The sequence below is a fragment of the Capricornis sumatraensis genome, chromosome 10 (genome assembly GCF_032405125.1).
Source record: "Capricornis sumatraensis isolate serow.1 chromosome 10, serow.2, whole genome shotgun sequence".
NCBI classification, from domain to species: domain Eukaryota; kingdom Metazoa; phylum Chordata; class Mammalia; order Artiodactyla; family Bovidae; genus Capricornis; species Capricornis sumatraensis.
The window spans coordinates 82,986,125-82,999,536 of record NC_091078.1 but is presented as its reverse complement, the minus strand read 5'-3'; the positions used below and the strand labels follow the sequence as shown (position 1 = coordinate 82,999,536).

At 47.6% G+C, this 13,412-nt stretch overlaps 1 protein-coding gene across 2 annotated transcripts in view; it reads right to left on the bottom strand.

Annotated features, from left to right (window-relative positions):
• PRICKLE2 (prickle planar cell polarity protein 2) overlaps window positions 1-13,412 on the bottom strand; it is a 172,024-nt gene that overhangs the window by 30,332 nt on the left and 128,280 nt on the right. For both annotated transcript variants that reach the window (XM_068982428.1, XM_068982430.1), the window contains exon 7: window positions 10,614-11,486. In XM_068982428.1, the coding sequence (XP_068838529.1) occupies window positions 10,614-11,486 (873 nt within the window). The remainder of the gene's footprint in view (window positions 1-10,613; window positions 11,487-13,412) is intronic.

Here is a 13,412-nt window from a genome sequence, read left to right as displayed (position 1 = left end):
GTCTGTCCGCTGTTCGCCATCTGTCTCCCCTGGCTCTGACAAGGTCCTCTGCTTTCCCACACACCAAAGCTTTGACTCAGCAAAAAATAGGGAACAAACAGATTCTCCGACGACATTCGCTCTGCTGCCTCTCATCTGGTCCCCGGTCTGTGAGCCTGTTTCAGAACCGAGAAATGCCAAGAGAGCACGCTTTCATGGGGGGTGGTGCACCAAGGAAGTCAGCCCATGAAACCAGTCAGAAAGCACTCCTGAATCACATCCTCAACACAGAGCCAGAAGGCTGGGTCCCATCTAACCTGCCCCTCTAAACCATCTAGAACCTTCACATTATAATCAGCACAGGAACATGTCCCAAAGACCAGAGCTTTGTCTCCATTAAAAAAAACCAAAAAACAACAAAAAAAAAACATGGCTAACAACCATAATGGACATTTGAAGTCAGGTTTAAATGGTGCGGCTTCTGGAGGAAGGAACCAGATCAAGGTGTGTGTGTGGGGGGTGGTCAGCCCCAGATGGGTGCCGTACCTGTGGTCTGTACTCCTGCAGCGCCATCCCTCCTCTTTTGTAAAGACTATCTGGATTTCCCTTTGAGAAGCTCTTCTCCATTTTCCGTTCCTACAGTTTTGATGACCTTGACCCTACTTGCCCAGTTCCCAGGATGGACATGTGACCCATGCTTGGCCAATCAGAGCAACGATTCCCTCCAGCTCCCTCCCAACCTGGGAGTTAGTTTAACAAATGTTAGGTGACCAAAGTCACGCAAATGCAACTCAATTCTGGGAGTGTCACGGACACTATTAAAGAAGATCAGCCCATTCTCCTTAACCTGATGTTAACAGATGTTAGCCTGGGGTTGCAGAGCACCCTCTCCTACTCCGGGGAAGAGTCACCTGAGAAGGATGCCACTATGCAGAAAACAAGAATGGAGACAGGAAAGAGGCTGAGTCCTGATGCCATCATTTGTGTGCCTGGATCCAGCTGTACCAGGAATTCCCATTCTGGGAACTCTGTACTTCGAGATGAAAAACAAAATCTTGTTTGCTTACACCCATTGGAATTGGGATTCTGAGGCTTGCAAACAAGAGTTTCATAATTCCAGTGAACAAAGACGATCCCTGTGCATTTCCCCAAGTAGACCTGGGGTTGGCTCTGGAACCAAACAACAGAACTCAAGATGAGTTCCAGGTTTTCGAACCTGTAATTGCAGATTGGGCATCTTCCATGTCTTCCCCATGGAGGAAAGGATCAGAAAGTCCTGGGCCATATGATTTATGAGAACCTTTGAGGGCTAACTCCTCGAGTCACGGGTGCCAGCTGCTTAGGAAGTTTTATCCAACAATTTAAATACAGAAATTGGGTTAGAGGATGGATATCTAAGCTATGCAGAAGAATGGGAGAAATGTTCCTGTCCCAAATTAAATACACTAATGTTTCACATTAAAAGGATTAAGAAACATCTCAGACATTCTTGGTAAAGTGGACTGTTCCATTTATTACTTCAGATTCTCACACTGAAGTTTCTTTGTCCTTCTTTTTAAGTTTGCCATAAATGTTAAAAAAAAAATTACCCCATTACCCGCTAGCAATCAATACGTCCAGTCGTGCAACTGAGCTTTCCTTGTCAAGGTGTGTAGGTGATGTGTGTTAAAGGTGTGAACGTGCTATGCATAGATGCTTATAATAAATAAGCAATAGGGCATATAATAAAGCACAGGAAAATACAGCCATTATTTCAAAATAACTTTAAAAGGACTATCATCTATAGAAATATTGAATTACTATGTTGTATACCTGAAACTGATATGATATTATAAATCAACTATAGCTCAATAAAAAGACAATAAAGGTGTGGATGTGCCACGCCAATACAACACTAATCAAAGATGGCAGGTTTCTACCTCTGTTGTGTGTCTGAGTATCCAAGCCAATGATGCGGGGACTTTCTGCCAATGCTGGGCTGGGTCAAAAAATCACACAGTAGGCAAACTGACTCAACTTTTATGTTTTCACATCCACGCAATTTTGCCTCCCGGGATCATTCCCCCAGGGCACCAAAAAGCTCTGCCAGTTTCCTCTCCTAGGTCACCATCACGTGCACGCTCTTCAGTCACTGCTGTGTTTACACCTTGGAGGCTGCCGCCTTCATCTCTTCTCCTGGCTGCACATCCTGGATTGCCTCCTAATGGGTCTCTCTGTAGCAGCACTTACCCTCTTAAAGTCAATTCCCCACATAGCAGCTGAAGCCATCTTTCCAGAATGCAAACCTGATCATGTCACTTCCTTCCCTGTTGGCCTGTAACTTCAAGTGCTTTCCACTGTCCTTAGTGGAAAGGCCCAAACCCTTAAACTATCTGAAATGGTTCTGCACTATTCCCTCTGTGCCTTCCAGCCTTATTATCCTCTGGGCATCACCCAGCCATAGGGCCTTCTTTCAGGTCTTTATATTTGCCATACATCCTATCACAGGATCTTGCACGTGCTGCTCTTGCTACCTGGAATGTGCCTTCCTCTTTACCCCCTTAAACATTTTTTTTCTGTCCTCTCTGATCTTCCTAACTTAGCTAGAGCCCTCTCTGTATACCCTCCTAGCCCCACATTTACCACTGATGTAATTTTAAATAGTACAATTAGATGGTTCAGTTCAGTTCAGTCAATCAGTTGTGTTTGACTCTTTGTGACCCCATGAATCGCAGCACGCCAGGCCTCCCTGTCCATCACCAACTCCCGGTGTTCACTCACACTCATGTCCATCAAGTCAGTGATGCCATCCAGCTATCTAATCCTCTATCATTCCCTTCTCCTCCTGCCCCCAACCCCACCCAGCATCAGAGTCTTTTCCAATGAGTCAACTCTTCACATGAGGTGTCCAAAGTACTAGAGTTTCAGCTTTAGCATCATTCCTTCCAAAGAACACCCAGGACTAATCTCCTTCAGAATGGCCTGGTTGGATCTCCTTGCAGTCCAAGGGACTCTCAAGAGTCTTCTGCAACACCACAGTTCAAAAGCATCAATTCTTTGGCACTCAGCCTTCTTCTCAGTCCAACTCTCACATCCATACATGACCACTGGAAAAACCATAGCCTTGACTAGAAGGACCTTTGTTGGCAAAGTAATGTCTGCTTTTTAGTATGCTGTCTAGGTTGGTCATAACTTCCCTTCCAAGGAGTAAGCGTCTTTTAATTTCATGGCTTCAGTCATCTGCAGTGATTTTGGAGCCCAAAAAATAAAGTTTCTCACTATTTCCATTGTTTCCCCATCTATTTGCAATGAAGTGATGGGACCAGATGCCATGATCTCAGTTTTTTGAGTGTTGAGCTTTAAGCCAACCTTTTCACTCTCCTCTTTCGCTTTCATCAACAGGCTCTTTAGTTATTTTTTACTTTCTGCCATAAGGGTGGTGTCATCTGCATAGCTGAGGTTAATGATATTTCTCCCGGCAATCTTGATTCCAGCTTGTGTTTCTTCCAGTCCAGCGTTTCTCATGATGTACTCTGCATAGAAGTTAAATAAGCAGGGTGACAATATACAGCCTTGATGTACTCCTTTTCCTATTTGGAACCAGTCTGTTGTTTCATGTCCAGTTCTAACTGTTGCTTCCTGACCTGCACATAGGTTTCTCAAGAGGCAGGTCAGGCGGTCTGGTATTCCCATCTCTTTCAGAATTTTCCAGTTTATTGTGATCCACACAGTCAAAGGCTTTGGCATAGACAATACAGCAGAAATAGATGTTTTTCTGGAACTCTCTTGCTTTTTCAATGATCCAGCGGATGTTGGCCATTTGATCTCTGTTTCCTCTGCCTTTTCTAAAACCAGCTTGACCATCTGGAAGATTGGAGGCTAGAGGCTGGAGAATGTTGGAAAGACCAACTAAGCACATTTGAAGAATATATAGTCCCTGACCCTAAGGAAAAGGCAGGCAATTTATCCTCAAGATTTTCTGTAGATCCTTGGGCAAAGCAGCAAATGCCCCTCTGTCTCTGAGAACTTTTTGGAAAGCAGCCCTGACCCACGTCTGACAGAGCTGAGAAAAATTGCCCAGACCAGCACTGTCTGATACAGTAGCCACAAGCCACATTGTGACTTTGTCACAAGCCACATATGACTATTGAAATTTGAGTAATCAAGATGAAATGAAATGAAAATTTCAGGCCATCAGCTATACAAGCCACCTTTCAAGTGCTCACCAGCCTTGAGCTGAATTTTAAATTTCATTTCATTTTAATCAGTTTCATTTTCAATCACCATGTGTAGCTAAACCAGAGGCTACCCTATGGACGGCACAGATGAAGGGAGTGAGCTGTTAGGATGGGCAGAATTTCAACCCCATTACTAATCTCTTTGGGCTTCCCTGGTGACTCACCTAGTGAAGAATCCACCTGCAATGTGGAAGACCTGAGTTCTCTCCCTTGGTTGGGAAGATGCCCTGGAGAAGGGAATGGCTACCCGCTCTGATATTCTGGTCGGAGAACTCCGTGGACTGTATAGTCCATGGGATCACAAAGAGTCTGACACGACTGAGTGACTTTCACTATCATTAATATCTTTGGGAATTCTGTCCTGGGCCCTGGTTTTTCAAATTCTAACTTCTTTCTTGGTTTGGAGTACCATTTCTGGAGTTACACTCCCTAGGTTCAAATCCAGTCTTCCTATAGGAGCTGTGTGGCCTTAAAGCAGTCACTTAAATTCCTTAAGGTTCAATGGCCTCATCTATGGCATTTGATGAGTAATAGGACTTCCTTTGTAGGGTTTCTGTAGAAGGAAATGATCATACACTTAAACACACTAATATAGTCTTTGACACACATGACTGTCTCCAATGGTTACCTGAGTGTTTATTTTTTTTCTCTCATCCTAAACATACTTGCGCATGGTTTTGGCCTCTTGGGATGTTTTGGCTTCTGGTATCTCCCAGCATCCAGCTACTGTGTAGGTTTGCATTTTTAGGTTTGAAACTGTTTCTGTGGGCTCCTCTTTTCCCTAATCAACCTGAGAAGAACATGGAAAACAAAATCCATTTTGAGCCCCTGTGTTTCCATGGATCTGTCAGACACAGCAGTGTTGGAAGGGAGATTATAGCTAATATTTGCAGCACCGTTCGTAGCATCCTTCACCATGGGACCTCACTCTAAACGCCTTTCACATACACCAAGGACGTGGTGTTAATTAGACTTGGAAAGTCTGTGTTTTTGCTGCTGACCCTTACTGTTGCATGTGAATTTTGCTGGAAAATTCAGTTTTTTGAGAAGACAGCTTTGTGAACTGTATGTATCTTTAAACCCTAGAATCCCAGGCTATAAGTGAAGGTTCTTTAGTTGCTGAGTTGTATCTGACCCTTTCATGAGCTTTTCCTCTGTCCACGGGATTTTCCAGGCAAGAAAACTGGGGTGGGTAGCTATTCCCTTTTCCAGAGGATCTTCCTGATTCAAGGATCAAGCCTGCATCTCCTGTGTCAAGAGGATTCTTTACCACTCAGCCTCCAAGGAATCCCTGGGAGTGAAAGTACAAATCACAAAAGGCTCAGTCAAAAATACCTTGATCCTTCAGTGAAAACTAGGTTTCAAGATAATGGATTTTTTTTTTTCTCTTCCATGGCCAGTAACTTGTTATTAACTATGTCTGCAGTGTTTAATCTGGCATGAAGCATGAGCTTTTTGTGGGCAGCATTTTTCCCTTACAGCAAGTCTGAAAAGCCAGGGAGCCCCAGTGGCTTGCCCGCCTCAAATCTCAGCTGGACACCTACAGTTTTGGTTTAGAAGTAGGAGTGGGCTGTCCCCTATCATTGGCAAACATGGTCCACTCCTTCTGCTCACTCAGAGTGAATCAGGCGGGCTTGGTCACCATTTGCACCCCCCACTAAATGGAGTCTTGCAGAAGCTCTTTAAAAAAAAAAAATTAGCTGCACTGTGCAGCACGTGGGAGATAGTTCCCTGACCAGGAATCGGACCCACAAACCCTGCAGTAAAAGCGTGAATTCTTAACCACTGGACCACCAGGGAAGTCCACTGTAGAAGCTCTTCGACCCTGCCATTGTCTAACCGTGCCTCTAAAGCAGCTTGCAGCCTGGGTGATTTCAGTATTATAAATAAGAGTAACAAAATCAACAACAGCTACCATTACCGGATATTTATCACGTGCTAGGAACGGTTCTAAGTACTTTATAGAAAGTAACTCACAGCACCCCTGTGAGGTAGTGAGACCCAGAGAGGGGAAGTAGCCTGAGGCCACACGGCTCGGAAGTAGAGGGCCGGGATTCCTAGCTCCAGAGCCTGCGCCCTGAACCCTGTGCCATGGCAGGAATTCTTGATGGTGATGATATAAGTGAAGATAATCATGAGAGATCGCTGACTAGGATGTGGCCTGGTAACAACTTCACATATAACATCTCTTCCAGTCTTCATAACAGCCCTGTGAGAGAAGTCTGATTATTATACCCATTTTACACTAAAGTGTAAAGCGTACATGAGTACACTAAAGTGCATAGACATTGTGACCTCTCCATGGCACCCACTAATGGCCAGGACCTGAGCCCTAGGTGTGGTAGTCTTCAAAGCCCTTACTCTGAACCATGATCTGCGTCTTCACAGGAAGGGTGGTGTTCACAGTCCAGAGATTTGCACAGTGACTCTCTGAAGAGACAAGGATTCCTTTTCCTGTGCACCCAGTTTGTTGATGGGTCTGTTAGGCTCAGGAGGGGCTAGAGGGAAGCCTGAGAGCCCAAGCGCCAATGGAGAACTGAACAGCAGAAGCAAGGGAGGTGGTCTGAGGAGACGTGCCCAGGTAAGAGGCAGGAAAGACAAAGGAGACGAGTACAAACCATCCCGGGGTGGGCACCCGGGCAGGAGGCACTCATGGGGAGGAGACCGCGGCCATAGTGCAAGGTGGAGTCTGGGTTCAAGCCACGCTGGGGCAGACATAGAATAGAGCTGGAATTGGGAGTGGCGACTTCAGCTAGGTGCCACACAGCAGCCGGACTGTCAGCTGGTCCCCAGGAAGGGGGACAGTGGTGACACCGACGCTAGGGCTGTTCCTTAAGGATCAGCCAGATTCTATAAGGAGTGAAGGGTCAGGGAGAGCTGGGACCTGGGGAATCAAAATGCAGATGTGGATCGGAGTGAGGGAAGGGAAAGGTGGTTTCTCTGTTCATTCATTCATTCAGTCAGCAGCGGTGACTGGAGCGCCTGCCCTACCAGCTACAGCAGAAGCAAGGAGAGCGTGGGCTGCAGGCCAGTCTGCCAGCTGGAAACCGGAGTTTGTGGTTTAATACCTATGTGACCTTGGGCAAACCCAGCTCATCTATTCTGTCTCACTGTCTCACACTGTCCTCATCTTTTTTGGGGGGGATTGGGGGGACCCACAGTACATGGCTTGTGGGATTTCAGTCCCCAGACCAGGGATTGAATCCAGACCATGACAGTGAAGGCGCTGAATCCTAACCACTGGACCACCAGGGAACTCTTTTACTGTCTTCATCTTCAAACTGAAACGGTAACATTGCCTTGTAGAGTTGTTGTGGGAATTAAATAAGTAAATTTCCATAAAGAATTTAGCACAATGCCTGACACCCTCTGAGTTACTGTTAGAGATTACACTTAGTAGGTGCCATGCCTCTGCAAGGTCCTAGGGTTTCAGTGAGCTAATGTGGACATGGCCTTGCCCTCCTGTACCTCATAGTGTAGTAGAATTTAATACATAGTAATCATCTAACCTCAGATATGCAGATGACACCACCCTTATGGCAGAAAGTGAAGAGGAACTAAAAAGCCTCTTGAAAGAGGAGAGTGAAAAAGTTGGCTTAAAGCTCAATATTCAGAAAACGAAGATCATGGCATCTGGTCCCATTACTTCATGGGAAATAGATGGGGAAACAGTGGAAACAGTGTCAGACTTTATTTTTGGGGGGGCTCCAAAATCACTGTAGATGGTGATTGTAGCCATGAAATTGAAAGACGCTTACTCCTTGGAAGGAAAGTTATGACCAACCTAGATAGCATATTAAAAAGCAGAGACATTACTTTGCCAACAAAGGTCCATCTAGTCAAGGCTATGGTTTTTCCAGTGGTCATGTATGGATGTGAGAGTTGGACTGTGAAGAAAGTTGAGCATTGAAGAACTGATGATTTTGAACTGTGGTGTTGGAGAAGACTCTTAAGAGTCCCTTGGACTGCAAGATCTAAGCAGTTCATTCTGAAGGAGATCAGTTCTGGGTGTTCTTTGGAGGGAATGATGCTGAAGCTGAAACTCTAGTACTTTGGCCACCTCATGCGAAGAGTTGACTCACTGGAAAAGACCCTGATGCTGGGAAGGATTGGGGGCAGGACGAGAAGGGGACAACAGAGGATGAGATGGCTGGATGGCATCACCGACTCGATGGACATGAGTTTGGGTGAACTCCAGGAGTTGGTGATGGACAGGGAGGCCTGGCGTGCTGTGATTCATGGGGTCGCAAAGAGTCTGACATGACTGAGCGACTGAACTGAACTGAACCTCCAATCAGGATCTCCTGATTTCCTCCTAAGTTACATTGTGAGGACAATCAAGTCAGAACAGACAAACCCAAGAACAACTGCTCTAGACAGTGGTTGTATGAGCACCAGCAGGGAGTTGTTCAAAATGCAGGTTCCTGGACCCCATCTCTACTGGGTCTGATATACTGGGCCTGGAGGGGATGTTTTAATCAATTCATGTTTCAATCAAGCAGCCAATGATTCTGATACAGGTGGTCTAGCTTTGAGAAACTCCACTTCAGAGTCTGAATTACATACACATCTCCTGGCCTCTTAAATAATTATAGCATATAAATCTTTTGAGAACAGCACAAACTGGGCTGGAAGCCAGGCAGTCATCACTCTGTGCTAACTGCACCGTTGTATGGCATTAGGCAACATGCTTAGTCATCAAGACCTCATTTATTTCATCTGAAACATGGGGGTAAAGATATCTGCTTTTTGTCCTCCAAGACAAAGGAGCACACAGCTGTGAAAGCATCGGAGAGGATGATGAGTTTAATAACACAACATACATACATCCTACAACTCAGAGATGCGTTTTGCATCCAGCAGAGAGTTCCAATAGGCTTTACATTAAAAAAAAAAATCCATAATTTTAACTTATTTGGGAACCTGGAAGATGTGACAGCATGGAGCTCAGATGAGGTTGGCAAGCCTGATGTGCGGAAGAGCACCGCTCTGGGGTCACATGCAGAGGTTCCAATCTCTGCTTTGAAAAGCTGGATGACTTTGGGCAAGTGCTTCAAACTCTCTGTGCTTCAGTTTCTTCTACTCTGAACTGAGAATGTTAAGAGTTGTGATGATTTAACTGAGTGAATATTTATCAAGTGCTTGGAAGAATGTTTGGCCCATGGCGAGTGCTATATCACTCTTAGTTGAATAAATAAATAAACATTCCTGCAAGTGGCAACAACCAGCTGGAGCCCAGTGGTGGCTGTCCCTCCAGAGGGAGCTGACGTGCATAAGGCTGTCACATTTTCTACTGGGACAGACACATTTGACTCTAGGATCCCTACTGGAAAGGACTGACATATGTCTCCTTCCTGGTGTCCCATCCACAAAAGGCAGAGACACTCAACGCTCCTATTTCTCCATCTATCTGGAGCGAAGGACCAGTTTTCATATTTCAGCCCAGTGTGGCCTGATATGTGACCCATCTGAACAGGACTGACACCCAGCATATGCCACAGACAACTCACCCAATGGTCTGTAACACCCTGTCCGGTCCACACCTGAACCAGTAGAGACAAGCCCACTGAACATGCGCTTGGATGTTGCAATAATGTCAAATTGCTCCCAGAGTGCATAAATACTGTTAACATCAGTACTTATCTCAGGGTGCACTGTGGACAGACCCGCTCCTCAGATGACACTTTGCATAGTGTCATCTTGGGGAATGCTGACATTGTCTACACTTGTACACAAAACAGCTGGACAATTTAGTTGGCAAGAGCAGGCAATGGATTGTCTGTCTTGTGTCTCTCTCAACACTTGTCCTTCTCAGCCTGCCTGCTTGCTCCTTATCTATCCTCATTTCTTTCATCTTTATCCACACACTAAAACCAGCTCCCTAATGAGATACTGGAGCTCACAACCGCCCACCCTTTCTCTTTAATGTCACTTTTGGCTGAGAGGCGCTCTCCTGCCCCTGTGTCCACATCCACAACCTGATCCCCAAGTAGCCCTCCAGTTGCCCAGGACCAATGACTTCCTGACATGGCTGAGCAAAGCATCAGTCCCTTTGTCCCAAGAAGGAACCCACCCCACCGTATGGTCTCACTCATCCTCCAGAGGCACCTGTGGGCTCAGGCTGAAGCTCGACCCCAGCCAGACACTGTTTTCCACTTGGCTCCTCCCCCTGTCCTCCCCTGTTTCTCTCGCTCCTCTTCCTTGGCAGCATGTTGCAGCATGTTCATCACAGGCACCTTAACCCCTGTGTCAGGCTCCGCTTAGGAGGAATCCAATCAAAGGAGCCATCGGCATGGGGTTCACCTTCCTCGACAACCTGGTGGAGGGGCATGTGGCGGGCACGACTCAAAAATCCTGAGGACCAGCAATCAGAGGACCCCGAGAACATTCTCAGGGTACCAGGAGACCAGAACATACCTGTTGCATTAGACAGCGCCAGCGACTCCATGGAGCCCCGTGGGGTCTGCTCAGTGGGCGTCATGTCCTCAGTGTACTTCAGCGAGCTGATGGGGTGCCGGGTCCGACACTGCTGAGCGGACAAGCCCCCTTCTTCCTCCTCCTCTTCCTCATACTTGGGGACTGGGATGCTGCCCCGGGTTTCATTGAAGCTCTGGCTGGACATGTCGCTATAGCTCTCCTGGGACCGCAGTCTGCCCGGGTAGTAGTCCTCCCGGCACTCCTTGATGAAGCTCCCACCATGGCCCTTCATGGCCAGCGACGAGCTCCTCTTTGGGTTGCCGAAGTGCTTGGCCCACACGTCGGGCTGGGCTCCAGCGCCCTGCCCGCCGGGGCTGTAGGAAGTTCTGATGTTGCATTGGCTGAGGAGCTGCAAGGGGCTCTGCGGCTGGCTCTGCTCCAGCTTGTTCCCATAGTGGTATGGCTCATCCCGGCTCCTCCAGATGGGGTCTCGGTTGAGGCTGGGCGTCTGGCTGGACAGGCTGAGCAGGTCCATCTGCAGTGACAGGGGGTCCACGTCAGCCGACAGCCGGTTGGAGCTCACCTGCAGCTGGCTGTGCTGGTTGAGCAGCGGCTCCTCCGTCTTGCCCTTGTTCTTGCCGATCTTGGCACTGCGCCGGGACTCCTTGGCCCGGGCGTTCTGGAAGGCGGAATCGGAGGAGTCTGAGCCATTGGGGTCCTCGCCGGCGCTGCAGGCCCGCGAGCAGAAGATCTGGCCTTGTTTGGGGAGAAAGGGCCGCCCCAGGAGCGACTTCTTGCAGTGAGCGCAGCAGAAACAAGTCTCAGTGGCGTGCCAGTGCTGGCCGTCATAGGTCATTTGACCTTGGTCAATTCCTGGGGAAAGAAGGGACATGAATAGGGTGATGAGCTGCTCACAGCTCTGTGACACGACGTGAAACATACAGCACCCTGGCTTGGCTCAGGGTTCTAGAGGCTGCAGAATAAAATGTCAACAGGTCGACTATCAGGCTCTCGTGTAAACAGTCATGTCTTATTATGACAGTTGCCGTATTTTACCAGTCAGGTCCTCCTTAACTCATGTGCCCTGAGGGCAAAGAAACCAGATCAAAGTGGCCCGTCCATGAATCCTTCTGCCCAGGGCACATTCCTCCAGATAAACAGCAATAATGATACTCAGGTGTGAGAATCACTGCTTTAAATGCTTTGCATATATGTGAACTCACTTAACCTCTCAACTGCAGAAGGCAGATCTCTAATACTATGTCCACTTTTCAGATGAGAACACAGAGGCATAGGCAATTAAATAACTTGCTCAGCGCAGAAGAGCTAGCAATCACAGACGAGATCTGTACCCAGCACGTCTGGCTCCTAACCATGACCTTGATAATCGTCTCTTTCACTCTACTTCGTGGTCCTGTCCACCCTCACAGCTACCCTTGACCATTGTCCATCCTCACCTGCTGTATTTTCCTCACAGCACGAATACTGCTTGACAATGAGCCACTACATACGTGCATCTATTAATTACTAAAAGTGAAGTTAGATGATGAAGTTTCCAGGGTATCTCCATGAACACGGCTCATGCCCCAGGGCCTCTTCACATGCGAAACGGGCAAGTGAACTGAATCCCTTCACTACCGTATAACACTCTAAGGGGACATCAGTTTAGCAGCTCAGTGGAAAGGAAAAAAGTGGATTTCAGCTCATGGTAGGGAAAAACTTGGACCTGGTTTGTCAAAGACATCTCCTTACCATAAGTATGCATATCCCTTGTGTAACTTCCTCCCTGTGCCAAAGCTATGCCTGGTTTACATAATCTTGTTACACCTGCTTCCAGGAACTTCCCATACCCCTGGATGTTCTGCCCTCTTATGGTTACAGGACTTAAGCCCCTGGTGGGACACCATCTTCCTGCCACCCCTGGGCCATGAGCTTTGGGTGGGGCTAAAGCCATAGCTGGACTGGCACTGTTCAGTAAAAATACCATATCTCCTCCCAGCCCAATGACTAGTTTAAGGGTGTGCAGGTGACCTGCGCCAGGTCAGTGAGAGAGGCACCTGCGTCTGTTACTGAGGTAACCACACAGGGAAACCTTCTGACAGCAGTTACTAAACAGGCAGAATGGGAGCTGGCAGTGGTGGGGGCCCCTTCCCCCACCCCCTAGGAGTGCAGACCCAGCAGTGACTGGGATAGGAGGGGACCTTGGCAAGACTCCTCATAGATCATGACAAATGTCTTCTCCGAAAGGCAGTATGGATGGGAACCATCATCTGTGGTGGCCGACAGTCCTGAGACTGAACTGTCCAGGAATAACCTTTAGAGACTTGTCTAGAGAGGGTGTGAATCAGAAACAGGGAAACAGAGAAGGGCAAGAGCAAAAGGCCAACAGTACAGCAGCCTCTCCGGGCCCTCTCTCTGTTCGCCTCACTATCTTTATGTCCCTGGTCCAGAGAGAGAGAAGAAGAAGGTATGATCTTCTCCTAGGAGCTCCTCCCCAAACTAAGGGGGTCTCTGCTTATTTAGGTGTCAGGCTACAGGGACCAAAAGGGGGTATTTACAGGGACACGAGAAGCCACAAGGGCACCCCAAGGTGAGTGAGGCACTCAAGCAACTCCCTGTCACAGCACCACTTCCCCAGGAGGAGTGAGAACTGGCAGGGATGGGGCTAGAGACAGCAGGCTCAGAGCTGGGGCTTCACACACATAAGGGAATATTACTCAGCGATAAAAGGAGCAAAACTGGGTCATTTGTAGAGACGTGGATGGACCTAGAGGCTGACATTCAGAGTGAAGTAAGTCA